The sequence below is a fragment of the Pomacea canaliculata genome, linkage group LG4 (assembly GCF_003073045.1).
Source record: "Pomacea canaliculata isolate SZHN2017 linkage group LG4, ASM307304v1, whole genome shotgun sequence".
NCBI lineage: Eukaryota > Metazoa > Mollusca > Gastropoda > Architaenioglossa > Ampullariidae > Pomacea > Pomacea canaliculata.
In genome coordinates this window covers 4,040,395-4,061,441 of record NC_037593.1, presented here as the reverse complement: position 1 = coordinate 4,061,441, position 21,047 = coordinate 4,040,395, and the positions used below count along the sequence as shown (strand labels likewise).

At 35.1% G+C, this 21,047-nt stretch overlaps 3 protein-coding genes across 4 annotated transcripts; 1 reads left to right on the top strand and 2 right to left on the bottom strand.

The window, feature by feature from the left end:
- Positions 1-1,077: 1,077 nt before the first annotated feature.
- On the bottom strand, positions 1,078-11,372 carry LOC112561109. Of its 2 annotated transcripts, XM_025233345.1 has the most exons (6): positions 11,240-11,372; positions 10,462-10,587; positions 10,027-10,130; positions 8,937-9,044; positions 4,566-4,719; positions 1,078-4,368 (listed from the first exon to the last, which is right to left on the bottom strand). In XM_025233345.1, exons 1-6 carry the CDS (start codon positions 11,332-11,334, stop codon positions 4,263-4,265), a joined length of 693 nt encoding a protein of 230 aa, XP_025089130.1. In that variant the 5' UTR covers positions 11,335-11,372; the 3' UTR covers positions 1,078-4,262. The 2 variants fall into 2 exon arrangements, with proteins under 2 accessions (XP_025089130.1, XP_025089131.1); XM_025233346.1 differs by lacking the exon at positions 8,937-9,044.
- LOC112561110 (dCTP pyrophosphatase 1-like) lies at positions 11,337-14,158 on the top strand. The gene is made up of 5 exons (XM_025233347.1): positions 11,337-11,478; positions 11,768-11,896; positions 12,623-12,733; positions 13,765-13,799; positions 13,969-14,158. Exons 2-5 carry the CDS (start codon positions 11,775-11,777, stop codon positions 14,154-14,156), a joined length of 456 nt encoding a protein of 151 aa, XP_025089132.1. The 5' UTR covers positions 11,337-11,478; positions 11,768-11,774; the 3' UTR covers positions 14,157-14,158.
- Positions 14,159-14,303: 145 nt separating this feature from the next.
- LOC112561107 (importin subunit alpha-6-like) lies at positions 14,304-20,815 on the bottom strand. The gene is made up of 12 exons (XM_025233342.1): positions 20,655-20,815; positions 20,372-20,466; positions 19,662-19,777; positions 19,151-19,334; positions 18,765-18,869; positions 18,245-18,321; positions 17,340-17,453; positions 16,880-16,979; positions 16,374-16,542; positions 15,792-15,883; positions 15,328-15,495; positions 14,304-15,084 (listed from the first exon to the last, which is right to left on the bottom strand). The coding sequence occupies exons 1-12, from the start codon at positions 20,731-20,733 to the stop codon at positions 14,941-14,943; spliced, it is 1,443 nt and encodes a 480-aa protein (XP_025089127.1). The 5' UTR covers positions 20,734-20,815; the 3' UTR covers positions 14,304-14,940.
- Between the last annotated feature and the right edge of the window lie 232 nt (positions 20,816-21,047).

Below are 21,047 nucleotides of genomic sequence, written 5' to 3'. Positions count from 1 at the left end.
TCATCTTCACGTATGCGTTTCCCCAGGTTAGATAATTTTTTGGCCATGATAAAAGGATTAACGTTTCGTTCCTTGTGCTCCCCACCCACCACGGAGTCCAACTAGGGGATGCGACCGAGCGGTACCACTTGGGTATTTCCAGCAGGGTCACACCAGGGCTACACAAGGAATATACTCTGGCCTTCCAGAAGCAAGACCAGATTGACCCCGGCCGCAGCCTTCTAGCAAAGCTAGGGCAATTCACGACCAGCCGCTTGATTGGTGTGGGCCACACCAACCCCCCGTCTAGGGGAAGTCCGGGCCAAAGAGGTGTGTTGGTATGATGGGCCGCAGCCCATCAGGGACCTCAACCTCCAGGATCCCATTCTCCCCGACACGGGTCGCCCTGCACGGCAACGCAGGGGACCTAAAGAAGGCGCAGACAGGAAATGATGTTCGAAGAAAGATGTAATGGGAGAAGGAAAAACAGAAGAAGGGCCGGTGAAGTCAGAAGAAAGGAAGGGTAAAACTGTAGTATATGAGGGAGATGTTTACTTTGAAAAAGAATAGAGATGAAAGGGCTAATGAAGCAAGAAAAAGAAAAGCCTAAGGAAAAGGGGTGGGCCAGCTTTGTCACCCAGCCAGAGAAAGGCTGGGTGTTCGCCCCCGGCACTAGAAGCCGGGCCCTTGGGGGCTTTTCGGCATCCAAAGATTTGTTAAACAGAAACTGAAAAATGCACAACAGAAACTGAAAAATGCACAGGTAGCCCTCCATGTAATACATATGCATGTAAAGTCTTCACAACACAATTGTCTCATGGCTAAAGATAAGTATATTGCACTTTTTATAAACAGTTTCTCCACATTTTCACTTTTTTTTTTTTGAAAGTGAATGGATGTGTGTGACTGCACATGCAAGCATGCATTTGTGTGTGTGAATACGCACGTGTGTAAAACAGGGTATGAAAACTAGGATCCTGTAAGCCAGACCATATTTATCTTCTCCCACTATTATGATATTTCATTGCTGTTATTAGTTTACTATGTAAACTGTATCTGTAATGAACATCAAACAGTAAACTGGAATTGACAGTCATATTATTTTAACTATACAATTTAATGGCTTGGCACATCTGCATGCAAATTAGAGCTCAGAGTCTGATCCATCAATTAGTGATTGAACACTAAAAATTAGCTGTGGTCACCATTTTTAAACATTTTATCAAAGTTTTGATCATTTAAAAATAGAAAATTATGTCTTTTAGGTCTAAAACTGAAATGATGCAATGTCTACTTAGCAATATTCTCTGTTTTTTACTCTTTCTTTTCAAAACTAAAAAACAATGACACTTCTTTTCACAAGGAAACCTGCAACTCCAAAACTTCACAGCAATATGTCAACTCATGGCTACTACTCAGGTCTAAATATTTCTAAAGTCTAAAACTGCAATAAAGTCATATATTAACATACACCATCACACCATCTTGCTGCTATGCTGCTCATGTCTAACAATTTTACAGTCTAAAATTGCAATAAAGCATAATGAAAATCAAAATTTTTTGTCATGTACCACACATTTAATACCCTCAGCACCGATTTCAAACAGACGAAAATCCATGCCAAGTTCTTCCAATTACCACAAAAAGGAATCCTGTTCTGAAGGGTTAAAAATATCTGTCAGCCCTAAGTGTACACAAAGGGCAAAGTTCACAGCAGGCTTGTTCCCATTCACATTCTTCCTGGTGTCTATAAACTGTTACACTGTTGAAACTACACTCCTTACTTGTCATTTTGAATCTAGAGTTAGATGAGTTAATGAAAAGCAATGTTTATTTTACAAGGATTAACTGGCTGTAGGAATTTATAATTTTTCTGCAACTAAATTTTGCTAAAACGAAACTCAAAATGAACACTGTAAAAAAAAAACAAAAAAAAAACAGCAGTCAACCACTAATATTCAATGAAGGAAAAAGCAGAAACAATTTTAACTATTAATAAAACATGTGCTTTTGAAAGAAAACAGCAGCTTAAGACTTGGATTCACATGTATGCATATCATCATACTTAGCTATTCAAATGTATGTGTATCTTAGCTAGTCACACAAATAACCAAGCAAATTGTTACTTAAACCTGCAAATCATGCACACATCACAAACACACACCCCCAATATCCCACCAGTCCACATACATTCTTCATCTGGCAAAGAAATTACAGTAGATGTTTAGTATTTCTACTGTAATCAGCTTTTCAATGAACAAAGCCCTCTGTGTCATCCTGAGCAAAAACATGTAAGAAACCAAACAGACTAATACTCTTAATTTCTAAGAAATGTCTCTTCAAAGATACATGATTGGTGCCAATAGATAAAACATTTAATTACTATAAAATGCTGTTGGACTACCAAATGGATCACATGGATGCATATATCAATTACTAGAATATGAGTGAAGGGTGAAGATTAGTGACAATGTAGGTTTGACAAATTACATAAACTGTGAACATCAATATCTTCAAAATTTTACCTTTCATTTGTGCAAATATGTAGACCTGCACATATTATGTATACATATCCATACACACATTCATGAACATATAGCTGCTAATCAAGGTGAATGTACAATAATGCACACAACCATGGGGTAGTAGGCCCCCTAGATACATGTACAAACATCCAAATTGTACGAAAATCTTCATGCCCTTAACAAAGCATTTTACAGAATAGAAAGACCTTATTTATGCACACATGTGAAATTTAAGGGGAAAAAAAGATATTGTTACTGAGGTGGTGGTGGTGGGAGTGTTGACAATTTGAAACAGCATTGGCTTCTTGTTAAGATTTTTTTACAGAAAAAAAATGATGTTCAAAGTGTGTGATCATATTATCTCATATTCTGTCTTTTTCAATCAGTTTTTCAAGATTTATGCCCTCCCCCTACCCCCAAAATTCTAAACAAAAGGTAGACAAAATAAAAAAAACATCCTATAAATTAATTTTTAAGGTTATTTTTTAATCATAAAAATCCCGGAATCCTGGTCTTGATCCAAGGTAGACATGATGTCAACTCACTCCTTGCTGTGGCCATAGCAGCCAGAATTGTGCATTTAATCATCTAATAAAACTAGTTTATTTTTGTCATACCTAATTACAGCAACACATTTGAATGTATTACAGACGCTGAGTGAACTTGTCTTCCTTTTGCAAGAGTGTAAGAGTATCGCATAAATAAGGTCACTCTATTCATTCTCATGTTCCATTGCGTTTTGCCCATTGAGTATTGACACTTAACAGTTGACAAAACATGTAAGGCCCCCAGTGAAATAAAGTTATTCTAGTCAAGAGGCAAACACTGCCTACAGAAGTTGGTAGCATCTTTATTGGTTGAGAAATGCTATAAGTCATAAAAAGTAGCTTACAATACAGTTTATTTCTGGAAGCAACAGTCTTGCCTATTTATTCAACTGTCTTCCTAAGACCTCTCCCTCTCCCCCACTTGAGTTGGGGGTGCCACACAACATACATTTGCAAAAATTGTATTTGATTTTGTGACCTTTTTTTTTAAAAAAAAAAAAAAGATGAGCAGGGCTGTTAAATATGTATAAGTCCTTAAAATATTATAGGTCAAATATACATCAATTTTCTATTAAACAGTTTTTCATGATTGACTCATGTTGCCCTGATTCCTAATTAAATCATCAAATTTAACAAAAGTAGATATTGGTGGTGGTGGTGGTGGGGTTAAAGGTAAGGGAACAAAGGGACTTAAGGAAAATGCCACTTCTCAATCAATGCTCAGCTGGAATATCAATATTCTTCACAAATTTGGATCAACACCTAATAAAACAGAATTATTGGCCCTACAACTAAATGCCCTTATATATAAAAGCCATACATGACAGCAAATAATTTTTTAAAAATTTAATATAAGGCCTCTGTTAAAAGAACTAAATCTTATTTCAGAGGGAAGCACAAAAGTAGCAAATTTAAAATGCAGTATTTTTATCCATAATTGGTAAAGCCAGAAGATAAATATATCACAATGTGTTTTCAGACAAACAGAAATAAAGCAACACTAATGCTTAAAATAACAAGTCATTGTGAATTCCAACAAACTGTAAGAGTGGAAATTGGTAAGAGCAAATGAACGGTGTCCCATTAAAAAGTGATGCACACTGGACATAAGCTTCTATGTTCTTTAGTTCTCAGCAAACCAGAAAAACTGACAGAACATAAAACTGAAGATCATATTTACAGAGAGAGACCATTTGTAAGGGTGAACTTATCAGGTGTCAACAGAACTGTCCAGTTTTGCCATAGATAACATTTGCTGAGTCTGTGCTGCATTCAACTGAGACATAGCACTGTCTGATTTTTTCTGCCGCTTCTTCCTGAAGACAATAATAATAAAAAGAATTACATATACACACACAGACATGTGCAGCCACAAATATTAAAAGCAGAGCTTTTTACTTTTTAGCTTGGATCTATTTTAAAATGCCAGAAAGGCAAAATGAAGGCAACAAAATAACAATAATTAACCTGCTTATCACAAATTTATTGCAAACAGTCACGACTCAACACTTACCTTTTGTGATAATGCATCACAGTCAAAAGAGTTATACAGGCCACAAAGAGAACCCCACACACTATACCAGCATATGCTCCATGTGACAGTCCAAGGTATATTTTGCCATCGTCTCGCCTACCATCATCTAAGCTGCTATGGGCTCTGGAATCTCCTAGGAATAAAAAAATAAAATACTAACAACAATCTTAAATAGGTATCTAAAATAAACTTGTGTACTTTTTGTAAGAATTTCAAAATTCATGCCATAATTACAGGAAAAATACTTTTGAATGCATCAAAAAACTGCACTGGCCTTAATCACTGTCACTACCGCTTTCAGAGTCATTCTACATCGATCTTTAACTTTCGTGGCTTATATAGCTAGAGTTATTAGTAGGTTCTACTCCTTTTAATAAAGACATGATGAGCAGAGCCATCTATGAGAACATTATATGATTTCTCTGGGAATGATCAAATATTATTATCGAATCCCTTGAAAAGCAGCAAATAGAAGAACATACCATTAGTACTGCAACATATTATTAGTATTGAAATGTTATAATTGCAGATGCCAAAACCCAAAACAAACAAAAATCAGAAATGCACACAAAAAAAAAAAAAAGCCCTCAAAAAAATTTACAATGAAAAAAAATTGCAGCAATGAAAACAGTAACTGATCAAGGTATTCAAAGAAGTACTGAACACACTTGTCTACAACTAAACACACAAAAACATCACTCATAACAATAAATTAATATATTCATTTGGTGCAAGTGGAAATTCTAATAACTTCACATCTATACAAGATATTAACAATCTGTCCAGTATAAAGGGATATTAATTTTCTTAAAAAAAAAAAATCTCCTTTCTTTTTCACATTTCTTGTGATGAATGGTGTGACAGTTGGCCAAAGAAGATAATTTTTCTTTTGCCCAAAAATAAAGTGGCATTTAGAACACCAGTTTAGCAATAATGTATTTTCAAAGGAAGAGATATTTTACCAGAATTACCTATTTAAGTGAGGTGTTCTCTAAAATAATCTGCTTTATACCATAAGATTTTTTAAATTCCATTTGTGGAAAGCAGTAAATTCCTACCAATATCCCAGATGCTCATCTAAGCTACATACACAAATATATTCCATCCCAACTTCATCTTTGATGACTAGAAGGATGCTTTCACAGGAGCTGCTTTCTGTAATTATGATCGCATACATCAGGTTCATTTGTTTTTATATTTGTTTCTACAGTTTCCACTATTGTTACATAATCAAACAGGACATGGTTACCTTTAAAGTTCATGTAATACTATTCAAGAAAGTGGTTATGATGCTTTGTGCATCTATGAAACTAAGAGAACATCAGAAATTCAAGTTAAAAGTTAAAACATGAACTTTGGTGATTGTTTTAAGAACTGGAAAAAACCAAAACAGTGATGACAACAAAATATATCAGAATGCACACAATCTTCCTTCTTTTCTCTCTCTTGCCTCTCTTCTTTCTTCTTTGAAAAATTCTGCCAAGTCCCCTTAGCCAGTAACTATAGATATCAAAGAAGACCAATATCTGTTGCAAAGAATGCAGCCATTAGCAAGAGAAAAACTATAAAACACAATTAACATTTCAATTTTCAAACTTTCAGCTCAGATTTACTATCTATATGTATTTAAAAATAGTTGAGAGATGGGTAAAACATAATAGTACAGAACTGTGATTGAATACCTGGTCTACACTGACACTGGTCTAGGTAAAGAAACAAGATAAAATAAAATGGCAATAACAAGAAGAACGTTAAAAAAGGTTAGTACAATCACGAACTTATATATTAAATACACGTCCAAGGTACAATGGAAGTACTATTTTCAATTTTTCAGAAGAACACATCTTATAAAAGCTATCAAAAATAATGGCTTAACTCTTGACTGCTCAGAGACTCTTGCTCATACTGAGACTAAACAAACATGGCTTTTGACTATCTTTAAGAGACCTGTGAAAAGCTGAGTAGACATATTTTTTTTTATAGAAAACAGCAAAAGCAATTAAAAATATACAAATAAATTCTCTTGTATAATTTTATTCTGGAACTTTTGTATTTAGTTGTCTGAAAAGTCACGAGGTATTTTTGCAATAGATAGTGCTTGTTCATTTTTGGAAGTACTAGAGTCATTCACATCTATACTATTAATATGTCATTTGACATATTCTAGCTGACAATTCTAGCTTCGTTAAAATAAAATTGGAGCAATGTGGTTGAGTTTTGGAGATTTTTACAAGAAGTTGAAGATGGATGACTAGGCTATGTATTTTTGCCATATTTCACTATTTCACTTCTGTAAAGAGAAGAACATGTGTCAAGATTGTAAAAAGTTGCATAATGTTTACAGTCATAATGCTCTACAAAAACATCAGTACCAACGATGGGTCACAAAATTCTGTGCTGGTGATTTTGATCTCAAGGATGGTCCTCAGTCATGGAGACTCCCTGAGGTTGATGGTGTCATTATAAAGGCATTGATCAAATCAAACCCATGTTACACACATGAGAGATTGCAGAAACATTGAACATTCATCATTAAAGGGTTTACAACCACCTGAATAGGCTGTGATGTGTTAAATATTTGGGTTCCTCACAAACTCTAAGATGTTCATTTGACAGCACATGTACGCATCTGTGATATGCTCATTAAGCGGAAGGAAAACGATCTTTTTTTTTTTTTGAAGCGACTGAAACCTGGTGATGAGAACTGGATTTTTTACAGCCATGTGGTGTGCAAAGAGACTTGGTCCCAACGTGATGATTTGCCTCAGACAATACTGAAAGCAGACATTTCTCATAGGAAAATTTTCTCTCAGAGTGGTGGGATTTTAAAGGTGTCATGTTTTTTCGAGCTCCTTCCAAGGTACCAAACAATCAACTCGAATGTGGACTGTCGGCAAGTAGAAACTTTGAACAAATCCATCATCTAGAAACACCCAGTACTTGTTAATCGTTGAGGAGTGGTGTTCCATCACAACAACATGAGACCACCTGTCAAAAGTTCCTGGAGCTGGGATAGGATATGCTGCCACACCCATCCACTGACCTTGCGCTATCAGACTATCTTGTTTCATTCTCTTCAAAACTCCTTGCATGGTATAAAGCTCAATTCAGATGAAACTGTAAATCAACAACTTATTCAGTTTTTCGCTGATAAAGACAGGCCCTTTTATGAACGAGGAATTATTAAAGAACTGAAAGATGGCAAAAGGCTATTGAACAAAATGGGCAATATATCATTGGTTGATCTTTGTTCTTTATATAAATGCCCTTAGAAAAACAGAAAAATACCTCCTGACTTTTCAGACCACCCAACATTTCAAGTGGCAAATAATAAAGAATAAGCAGTATCTCAGTTGTAGCTAAAACTACTTTCCCAATCCCTTTATCTATCAAAATGTCATGTTTAAGCTGGATCTAAAAATTTAGTGGACAGCAAAGGAAGCAGACAGCTGAGTGATTTATGAACAAGGCTGCACTTAATTGGCATGCATCAGCTCTCGCTCTCAAATGCGTTTTCTACAGTAGAAGCTGTTCCACTTAGTGATTCTTGTGTGAATCTTTCACTGGACTTTGGTTTTCAAGGAATGAGTACTTTACAACTACATTCAATCGTTGTATCATAACTGAAAGATCAAACTATATGTTACATAAACCAAAGTTACTGATTAGATGATAAAATGTCGAAATACATATACAGACCTATACCTTTTTTAAAAATTAGTTTCTACAACTCAGTTTTGCACTAGGATGATAAGTCCACTCCCAAATCAGCCACAACATTTCTTTCAATACCCTTGCAAGCCATGTATTTCCTTAACATTTCTATTTGTAATCAAACTATAAGGTAAACAGAACTGGAGATTTCAGTTTAGGAGACAAAGGACTGCTGCAGATGCCAATGAAGTGACAACAATGAATTTTTGTTTTATCAACAAGCAGTTTTGTTTATCTATTAAAGCACAAGAACTGCACCTTTGCGTGGCGTGCTATAATAGGTATAATTGTTGCAATAATATACCATGCCTTCCTGAATAATGCTCAGGAACAAGATAAAAATGGATATTCCTGACTCATATCATTTTTCAGTTAATTTTAGAATTATATTTTTTTCCTCTTTACAGGAAAGATATTTCATAAACACACCAATGCGATTCCATGAAAGTACATTTCCTGTTTAGGTGTGCGAAAAGAAAAATTTTAATCTTAACAAATTTACAACAAGCACACCACACACTGCAAAAACAAAATGAAAATGTTAGCGAATGCACATAAAAGCGGTGCTCATTCAAAATAAGCCAAATGAAAAAAACCACAATAAGAACCACATATACAATATCTTGTTGCCAATACCTGTCGTAAAACCATGTATGTCATTCTGCAAAGTTGTATGTTCTGCACTTTCTTGTTCATTGACATTCTCTGTTGTGATTCTGTCTTTTTGCTCAATATCTGACTCCGCTGATCAAGCAAAAATTGACTGTTCGTGTACATTTCAAGGTAATGTCATCTAGGTTAAATTAATTTTTTTCATGAAGATAAGTACAAAATATTGCAAAATACAGCTGTGATCTATTCCACTTTAGCATATAGAATATATTTATAATGACCTGTTAGTATTGGATAAATCATGCACAATCATTTATTAAACAACATGCAGAAAATTTAATTACTAAAGCAATCCTAATAAAGCAGAAAAACCTCTGGATGTAGTTGGCTCAAAAAAAAACCAATACATATATTTATCTTCTCAAGGTCAAAACGTGAACACATCCATCTCAAATTCAGCGCAATACTTTACATTTATTTGACCGCTTTAAAATCAATACTTCAAGATTTCTAAAAATTGCAGATGCTGGTCCTGTAATACCAATCCCTTCAGGTCAAAATATTATTTTACTTTTCTTTTACAAATATATATATCTTTGAAGAATGCTTACAACATGTATTATAATGACCAAAACTGATATATAACTTAAAAAAAAATTTATAGAGCTCTCTAGAGTAAGTTTTGAAATAAAGCTTTTTTGAAACTGTATGCTCAGCTATGCTGTGGGTCAATTGTCTATTTCTTGTTTTTATTTAAAAGAAAGATAAAATGCTGAACAAATAATATGACAGTCTTAATTAAAAATCAAACTTTCTTGATGTTGTCATTAAAATAAAAAAAAAGGGTATATAATCTGGCTAAAATCTAAGATAAAACCTGACCATTACAGACACGTACAGAATTTTTTAAAACTAAGGTCTTCTGTGTTAATCTAACACCAAAAAATAAATAAAGATAGCTCATAAATTTCTGTAATATCTGCTGAGAGTTTATCTCACTCCCCTCACCCTGTCACTCTTAAGTGTGCTACACACCCAGTTACACATAAATGCACGTGACACTTCCCCTCCCCCACAATCTCCTCTCACACACACATACACACAATCAACTTACGAATGCATTTCCCTTCTAAACTGCGAGAATAGCCTGGACAACAGTCCTCTGCAATTCTATATATTGTCGTTGTTCTGTTTTCTTCCTTAATGCAGTCTACGGTTCTGAAAAAGAGCAAATTCTTATGAATGTATGGAACACAATACTATATATATATATACTGTATATTCAAAACACCTTACAGTTAATGTGCTCCAAAGATTCCCCAACAATTATTCTTTTGATAAGCTAATTTAAAAGCTTAGAAGGAAATACATAAACTACTGATGTCTTAAAATTCTTTAAATTTGTAGGGGTTAATCTGTCACTTTTTTTTTAATTGGTCACTTTTCATGAATTACATTATGACTGCAATTTTACCGTGAAATTCTCTCACACAAACATACACATTTATGTGTAATAAACCTCAGATCAAGTATAAGACTACATACTTACTCATTATAAGTACATGTGCTAAGTGAGAACCAACCACATTTTGCCTCAAATGTCTGGACACAGGTTGTTTTTATTTTTTCCACTTTGAAGTGCTTTTCGGCTGTCATACGTGTACATATTCTGGATCTGTCAGAACAAGAACTTCATTACATGACATTCTTTCACTAGCTTAGAAAAGATCAATTAACTCTGTGTGTATGCGTTGAAGTTGATCTGAGCACAGATAAGAAATGCTTTGTTTAATTTTTACTAAAGGTAAAGAAAGCTCTGGAAAAAAATATTGTTGCTGGTCATTTATAATACAGTAATTCTTTTGACCACAGATAATTACAAACTATTTATGCAGCTTGTATATGTAAGACATTGCATAACTTGCACTGCTACATATGACTTAGTGACAAGTATATCAAAAGCTATGAGCACAGAATAATTAGTGCAAATTTTCACCCAATGTTTGCATGATATCTGTCAAGTGACTATAGTCACAATCTGAAATTTTTTTTCACAAACACACACATACACATTCATACACTCCCATGTAATCTCAATCAAAATGAAGAACTAAAGTAAAAAAGTTAAAGTATTTGCTTACTTGAAGTGCTACTACTAAATATTACTATTTGTACTACAGCATCATTGTGACTATAGTGCTACTGTATTATAGTAGGTTTCAGGTTATCTACTTCAGGTTGAGTTACTTCGTTCGCTAAAACTGTAAAGTGTAAAAGAGTATTATTTGTATAGCACAAGGCCGCTGAACGATGACATTCATACTCACTGCGATACGTTTACGAGAAGAAAAAGGCAGGCAGTGACAACAAGCCATGTTGTGGCTGACGTCTGCTTGCTACAACACGCACAACTAGAAAACATGGCTGAGCTGCCCACTCGCGTCCTTCTCGCAAACTCTGAAGGACAGAATTAACAAAATTTACAAGAACTTTGATCTCGCATGGTCACAGAGAACAATAACTTGAATAAGCAACAGTGATCCACTTCAAGCTTGCTACGTAGTGCGTAGGTTGACCTTTGCACTTTGAATTACATTGGCCTGTAGCATGTCGTATCAAAAGGTTGTCAAAACCAGTGCAGCTTTCTGCTAATAATCTAAAGCGACGAAAGTAAAAAAGTTTATCGGTAACAAAACCATCCTCATAACCCTTTGGTAATCAATATTTTATAATGAACCCGTGACCTCGATTCAGTTTTTCTCTTTCACGTTGACCTTTAGGTCACGCATATGTAGCTAGTAAATAGTGTGCATGTGGTGAGGTAACGCGCCAAAATCGCTCTCTCTTGAGTTCAGAGAAATTATGGCCACGGCACAGAATGGGATAGATTCACAAGATGGGTCTGCAGTGGAACTCAGCAGTGATTCTCAAACGACGAGCAAATCTGAGTTCAAGTTTACGGATGGATTGACACTTGAAAATTTGTAAGACCTCGTTGAACATTTAGGTTAATGCTTACACAATAAAATTTTAATTAATATAAGCTTTACGATAAGGGTTATCGGGAGTGCAAAGCTAAAATTAGAATCCCAGTCACAAAGTTAAACGAGAACTAATTTAATTACACAAACATATTAGCAGCAGTCTCTGTGCCACCAGGACTGATGCACTATAGTTACTGCATGGTCTCATCAGCTTTAGGGGTATACAACTTTATTACAGAATAGGATATAGAACGTCATGTGCTGGCATCAACACTGACGTTAAATTTTTGTTAAATTGATGTTTGTGTTACCTTTTTGCACAAAATGCTATTAAAATTTGAAAATTATATTTCAGAGTTTCATACCAATCAGTATTTTATTTACCTATGTTCTTGTTAAAGATTGAGTGAAAGATTGCACCTGGTGACCTTGCATTGAGGGGCTTTGCTAGGACATCATTAATTTGTACATATTGCATAGCAGATACATTTAATTGTTTACAATAACTGTGCTGTCCCATAAATTTGTTGTCTACATCATTTGTTTAGATGAAAAATGCCAATGATATATATATATAGGCAGCAAGAATGCTTGAACATCCCTTATGAACCACTCTATCATACTGTCAATTTGTATCATTTCATCTTAAAAATTACAAATTTTAATCATTTTCATGGTAAAATTTTTTATATATGACTTAAAATTTCTCCCCCTTTTTTTCTTAAGACGACAGATGCAGGTGGATTTTATCGACAAAAGAAACTGGGATCAGTTTCATTCCCCTCGCAATGTCTTACTGGCTCTGGTTGGAGAAATTGGAGAACTGGCAGAGATTTTGTAAGTTCATTTTTTTATGTTTTTATTTGCCAGTAGACAAGCAGCTACATGTCATTATCTAATTATGAATTTCATCTTTGAATCTTTCATCTTGTCTGAAGAAAGTAACACCACAATTTGTTGACTGCCACTAGGCTGGACATCTTAAGCAGAAATGAAACACATTTCCCAGTGTGAATTATGAAATTGTGCTGCTTTCTCGTATGCTGTGGACAAGTGCACCCTATGCCTTGTACAGTTCAAGAACTGACTATAGACACTATGACAACAACTGCATTTTGTTTTAGCACCTTACTTTGGTTATAGATCTAAGCAAATAAAAAGTAATTAGATGTAACAGCGACTTAAGCAGAGATGCTGCAGTCAGTTAAAAAAAGTGCACACAAGTTTAAGAAAATGAAGAGACTGATTTAGTACTAGTAATCAACATGGAGTTTGGGCTTTCTATGAATAAATAGGAAAATGAAAGTGCTTCTGCAAGCATACTTGCAGTAAATTATATACACACAGCAGTAGGTCATAAGAAAAATGAGAAAACAAAAGATTTTAAAGCTGCATTTGTTTTTGAATATGCAATATCATACAAACAATGTTTATTGTCAGTGATGTTTTCACTGCACTACCTCCTAGGAAACTTTCTTTGTACCACCTTGCCTGTTAAATGGTAAAATGCCCAACATGAAAGGACATTTTTTTTTCAAAACTAGACATTATGTAGGAGTACTAGATTTTTATTTAAGACTGTATTACACTTTGAATAATTCAGGGAAATGACAATACTTTGGTGTATAATTTGTATAAAGATCACATTTTACCTTGTGTGAAAACAGTAACTGCGTCCGATTCTACACCTTTTGTCAACCACATTAATTACTTTAATTGGACCATTAAAATATTTTGTTTCAAAATAAATGCTTGTTTTCAAATTAGTTTAATACCTAACATATACTTTCATTTATATGAGTTGTGAATGTTAAATATTAGTTTAAAATGATGTGTATGCAACTGAATTGTTAGCCTCTTTATTTCAGTCAATGGAAAGGGGAAGTCACTGAAGGTTTGCCAGGTAAGACAGGCATGTTTCATTTCTGTGCAAAGGCAAAAAATTTAAGAGGATATTGAAACTGTAAACGGTTTTGTGAGAATAAAATAAAGTTCTTTGTTATGAAATGTTCTTTTAAAGTTCCAATGGTGTATACACAAATGCCTCAGACAAGGTTTTATTTTTGTTGCAGAGTTTACAGAGAGAGAAAAAGATCAAGTAGGTCAGGAGATGAGTGATGTTTTACTGTATCTTGTGGACTTGGCAAATAAATGCCACATTGATCTCCCTTTAGCCGTTAAAGCCAAAATGGAACAAAATGGGAGAAAATATCCAGTGGACAAAGCTTATGGCAGAGCCAATAAATACACTGACTTATGACATGAAAATTCTTTTGTTTCTGAATGATACATACTACAGAGTGCAAGGGTCAAGTATAGCTTCAGTTTGCATGGGATGAAAAATGAAGAGTTCTTTCTTCCCTTTCATTTCCTGCCCTTCTACAAATTCATGGTTTTAATTTCAAAATTTAAATTTTCAAAACTTTTATTTTTATGCAATTTAATGACAATTGATACACATGAGTGTGTGAACACGCATGATTAAAAGTTTTGCATAAAAATGGAGATATATATATATCTTTAGGCACTGCCTTGGCTTATTTTCTTTTTTCTCACTTGGCATATTGCTATGGAATTTGTACACTCAAAAGTTAGAAAAACTGCTGCCGATCAACAATTATCAAAACGTTTCTCATTTCCTCACTCATACACTTGCAAGTAGATATCATCTTCACAATAAAGCTGTTGTCAGGCATTCATGTATTTTCTCATGATCGTGCACAAAAGTCTCACTGCAAATCATACCCAAGGAAATAAAAATCTCAATAACATTGCAATAAAAAGACAGTTACTCTTAATTACACACAGTTGCACTCAACCACTCAGGATTGCCAGAGGCACACCAGAATTACTGCTATGCGCTAAGGATATAAAAACTGAGAAAGCATGAAACATTAAATGCTTTCAAGCATAATTTGTAGTTCCTGATTACAATGTTCACTAAAATAAGAAAATGGGAACATTTAAAAACAGTTTTTCTGAATGAAGACATAACAGAAAACATTTAGCTAACATGAGTAGTCTTTTAAGTCCTGACATTGTCACTAATCATATACTTCTTCACTGTAGTCTTTTCCAAAATAAGTATCTATTATTTCCTCAGCTTCTTCTTGGATCTGAGAGTTGGGATGATTCTGCAGCTGTTCCAGATGGGACAGACCACCACACTCCTCAAAGATAAATTTGGCCTTAAAAATAAAGTGAAAACATCTTTCATTTTTGCCTGATTATGTAAAAGACATACTAAAATACTTCTAACTTCTGATATAAACACAGCCTCTATCTACTCATTATTCCCACAGATGTTGGGTAAGAGGTGACACAATAATGGTACATGATCCAAAACTTAATCTGGGGGCCACAAAGGTGGTGAGAGACAGTGTTGGCATGATAACCAGTTGAGACAGTATTCACCAAATCGTTATGCATACCTCATCTGAATATCGGATTGTCATCTCGCAGAATGCAAGAGCCAGGTGAAGAACTTCAAGGTCAAAGATTTTAAGCAAGGGAACTACTTTTGCCACTGCTCCATGAGCCACCAGTTGTCCTGAGACAGTCTCTCCGTGGGTCGCCATGTTGCATAGAACATACAGCGCCTTCAGAGAAATGGACTAAAAACTACATCTGAATGCACCAACAGGAAATATTAAAATAAACTGACACCACTTGTTACTAATTATCTTGTAAATGTAAAGTCCTTGGCTGCAATTACTTAAGATCAATACCTAATTTATCATTTGTTAATATTTAAATTTAAGCCTGAATTTTGTTTTTAACAATGCCTTTTCTGTTAGGATTGAAGATTTGCTTACACTTACATCCTTAGCTACAGTAGATGGGAACAGATGATCAGAAAAAATGTAAGATTGTAAGTTGTATCAATAGAACCTACCTCCTCTTGAAATTCAATGTTCTTGTCTAGCTGAGCCAATATTTCTTGCAGTAGAGGGCCATACACCACAGACAGGACAATGCTATAGTCACCTGCCACAGAGAAAAAGGGGCCAAAATAAAAGCGTTTTCAGATTTTTTCTTAACTGCATATTATTTTTTTATCACTGTGTCAGAGCTCCATGACTGCACTTGGTGTACATATTATCTTGGCTGTCTTCTAGCAGTTTTGTCTCAATCCATAACATTTTAGATACAAATTTAAAAGACAACCCATCTTGTGCATCTTCCTTTCACTATAAACAGTTTACAGTGTCCCTTCTCAAATGGCCTTTGACCTGGTCCATAAGAACATGGTGCTGACCATGCAACCATAAGCAACACTGGGTATTCTTGCTTGTTGAAAATAAAATGACATCAATTTAAACAGCATTCGCTATTTCCCAGTGAAGGGGGGGGCAATGGTGTTTTACGCCGTGCCAGCAACTAAGGCTATATTACGGCAAGCAGCCAGCCCTATTTCCCAGTGAAAATCAACTGCTAAAGAAAACTTTCATGAACATATTGTTTACTAATAACTTACTTGTCATGTTGGATAAAACCCATAAAGTTTCCCTGGCTATATGAGGTAAAGGTGCTTTCAGCAGTTCAAGTAATGCTGGCATAAGACGTGGGTTTTCACAGGCGGTCAGGCTAAAGTCATCTGGGCCACTACAGATATTCCCCAGGGCACGAAGCATGGGTGTAACAACCTGAAAAGACAACAAACATAAGAATTTATTCTATTTCCTAACACCTCTAACCATAGTTTAGGTATGTATTAATACTCACAGCTAATTTCAAGATTTGGCACTTATTTTTAAGTTCACTACAAACTCAGGTATCTGAATATTCCTTAACGAATGTGTCTATGGCAAGAGTGGTGCATAATTCATGGTAAAAATGCTGCTTGTTGCTGAAGTAATTTTAGAAAAATGTTTGACTATGAAGTAATTTACCCATTGCATGAATACCTGAATGTACATGAGCATTTACATAAATACAACAGTCCACAGATGAAGGGGGAAAAAAGTCACAAGAATAACTCACTTGCCCTTCTTGTATCTGGTCAGTGACTGTACAGTGAACAATGATATTTACTATTGTACTTAAGAACCCCATGGAAACCATCTGTACTGCAATATCGTCACTGGAATGACAACAAAACAAAGGAATGAGTGATGATGGCTCACACTATAAAGGGGAATAACTTACTGTGTTCAGGTGCTGGTGCATTCTGCTAAGAGTAAGTAATCAATTTGCAATTATCTTTTTTCTTATGAAAAAGTATTTAAAGGTATTAAGAGAGAGGATGCATATACCTTTATACACCAATGAGTGCTTGGATGCTAGTAAGGCTCATGGGGGATCTGTGCTTGCATAGGACTCAATCCACCAACAGTGTGTGACATTGGTATCTTTTATTCCATAGAAAGACAACTGAGACCAGGATGACCAGGACATAAGTATGTTGGGAAGAAGCAACCTTACACTATGACAGCACAAGTACCTGTGGGTAAGGTATGTCAACACCCATGCCACTTCACAAAGCAAATCTGTTGAAATGTCCTTTGTCTGAAGCAGTTTTAGTAACAATGGCAAGATGCCATGGTTAACAGCTTCCCTGAAAACCATAAACATTCTTGAGCTCCAGTTTAAAGTGTATGGGGCTCATTCATTTGTTGGTATCTTATCAAAAGCCTTTCTTAACTACCACATAAGTAGGCATCTTTAACAAGACTGCTGACAATTCCATTAATGACTCCTACAGCTAAACATAATTCACTTCCCAGAAGTACACAGGATCCATACTACTATCAGAGAAACAAAGTTCCTGACTTTTTTAAAGACAAAATCCGTTCTTCCAGTATGTACAATTGTCCATGATCTCAGTGAAACAAGGAGTCTTTCATGCTTTCCAGCAATTGTAAGATTTAAAAAAAAAATAAAATGTCTTTGTTAATTTCACCATTCTTGCTTTTATAAATTTATGTACAACAGAATACAATGGGAACAATAATCTGAAAGTAAAACAAATCTATTTCTCCTTATTTACCGATATGCCATCAACCTACATTATGAATTACTACCAATAGCTTGGGCTATGTGGCCAAACGTAAATTTGTCAACTTTTCATTTATTTTCATTCCATACCCCTCTTTGATAGCAAAGTCAGTTTCAGAACCCATTCATTCTATGCTTTTACCTTTTACTTTCAGTGAGCTCTGCTGGGGAGGTGATAAGTAAAGCCTGTTATTATGTTCTTATTAATTATTATTAAACTTGTATGTTAGAGAGATGGGGGGAGGGAAAATAAGCGTTTTACAATGAGCCAGCAGCTAAGACTATATCATGGCATAGAAGCATATTCTTGTTCATTACACTGTATTTAAAAAATAATTATCAAAAACATACTTAGAATTTTCTGAAACATCTCTAATGAGGTTAGCCAGTGCAAAGGCTGCTGATTGGATACAAGATGGTACAGGGCTCTGAAAAGGAAGGATAAAATTTTATGATGAAAACTGCAAAGCTCAATTCTTATGGTTAAAATGTGTTGATAAGCCAATAATCATACTGTCTTTGGTAACAAGCTGTTTAAAGGTTTAGAAGAAATCAGATGATTACCAGGTGCCAAAGTGAGAATACACTAAAATTTACTGCAAAACAAAACAAACAGAAAGAAGAGGAAAAAACCCAACTCTACAGCAAGAACAGATTTTCTGATAAGAGTTGAGTATAGACATGCTGATTATGAAAGAAGAATCCTTCACCTAGACAGATTATCACTGTCACACTGTAACCTTTTTCACTGTAATGGCACAGGCTATTTTCAAAAACTGTTCAAATGATGCATACTTTATCATCCTAATTATGTTTTCTCGATGTAAATGGCAAAGTATTAGAAAACACTTATCCCTTGACAAAGGATCACCTCAAGAAGTTTTACTAAAGGTGGAATACACCCTTGCAATTGCAAGATTTTACAGCATTCAGCACTGTCTCCTGCTATATTCCCTAGTGCCCATGCACACTGATCCTGCAACAAAAGTATCTGAAAGGTTATTATGGTCTCATGTTCTCACAGTTCAGTCAATGAAACTAGGAATAGTGTTGGAATTTACAATTTACACAACACAAATGCATGCTATATTAATGCTATGATTATATATATATGTATGCACACATGCTATATTCATGTGCCTAAGTAGGTTTGCTTATGCTTTAAGCACAGAATTTTCAAATTCTGATAAAAAATTGCTTCGCTGCATTTTATTTGCATAAATATGGGCTTAAGTATTCTGTACAGGCATGGTGTACCTGCAGCATGGTGTTTGAACCTGTCAGATATGTGATGAAATAAGGGGCTGCTGCTTTCGCAACAGCTAGCGTGTGGTTCTTTCCACCAGTGGCAATGTTGGTCAGACACCATGCTGCTTGTGATTGCAGATCTGTGTCTGAGCCAGTCAGCACACCCACCAGACTTTGCAAGCAGTTGTCCACCCTACATGTAGAAAATCTTCAAAAATTCAGTCATTCTTACGAAAACTTATCAAAATATTGCAAATGTCTCACCTACATCAAGTGTTAGAATGTGACAATGAATTACCCTAGCTTTATTTTTGTTTTCTTTCAACTTGAAGTGTAAGGTCTCTTTGATAATATACTGGTTCCTTAACTGATGACTAGGTCAGGAAAAATATGAATGCTAAATAGATGTACCCAGGCACACATTCTCTCTCACATACACAAACACACACATATAATAATTGTTACATGACTGTAACAGTCATACATCAGTGTGTGTCTATCATCATTTATCAATACTCACTTGAAAATAGTGTCTATGAACTCCGGACCCTGTGCCAGAGCTCTGCGCAGAGTTTTTAAGGATTCCTCCAAATCATGTGATCCTTTCTTCACTAGTTCACGACAGACAGCTTCAGTCTGGCAAAATGTTTAAAAAATTTACTCTGAAATTATGTGCTGCTGATGCTGTTTTATTGCTTAGAATTAGCTTTTGGTAGAAACTCCCAAGAAAAATAGTTGTAAAAACTTGCAAAATTTTTCCATTTTTATTGATAAGGATATTAATTTGGTTTATACGACATGGAGTTTTTCACAGCAGGTCTTTAACCATGACATAAACGATTTTATCTATCAACAGGATGTTTATATTGTTTCTGCTGGCTTATGAATGAACTGTATACCGATTGTTTCTGATAATAAGGTGACAAACACTTACAAAATCCCAATGCAAAGATACCTACATAAGGATGAAGAGAAACATGACCTAGTAGACGTACCAAAGTTTACTGTAAGTGGTTCACTGTGATTAGGATACGAGATCTAGATGGGAGAACCAAATTATCTTCTGGCACCTTTTATTTGATCTGATAATTCTGATACCAATATGTTCAGTAGACAGGTGAATATTTCCAGACACAGGCCCAGACGAGCCTCGACACTGTGACTTTCTGAAAAGCGGACTCGAAAGGTGTATACTTTTAATTCCAACTACTGTTGGGAGTATATACATACCTCATCCACAGAAATCTCTGGCTTCTCCTTTTCTTCGTCTTCTAAACGAACTCTTTTCGCATTGAATCTGCGCTCTCGTTTGTTTTTCCGTATCTCTGAAATCGATTTATAAATAGAGTTTCTACAATCCGTGAATACAGTCAGTTGTAAGGACTCGATCGTATTTTGGTATCGTTTTGTTTTTGTACAATGTGCATGTTGATGGATGGCCACGGTGAAAGGTTATAAATCAATGTTGACTAAACAGCACAGTGCATTAAATTTCATATAATATACAACGCACCTATTTGTGATTGTCTCTGCTTTGTCCTCATGTCCTGAATGCTTGGAGCACCAAGTTTGTACTTTGTTTTATGGCTCATGCTGTAACAATGTGTAAGAAATGCTTGCTGTACACCAAGTGATAGCCAAGACTTCAGCAGTTTGGGAAAGCCAGGAACTTTCGCGCTAAAGCGTTGATCGCTTCTACCTTGTAAGTAATCAGTAAAAACTGCAATAAATATAATTTAAGACTGTTTAAATAAAGTAACAGACATGTCTACATACCTATTCTAATTTTGTTAATATTTTATTTACTTTTATTTGTGCGAGCTACAAACCGGAAGTCAACAAACGCGGCTTTTACAAAATACAGAAAGTGCGGTGATCATGCAGGTTACTTTTCTTATGACCTAAA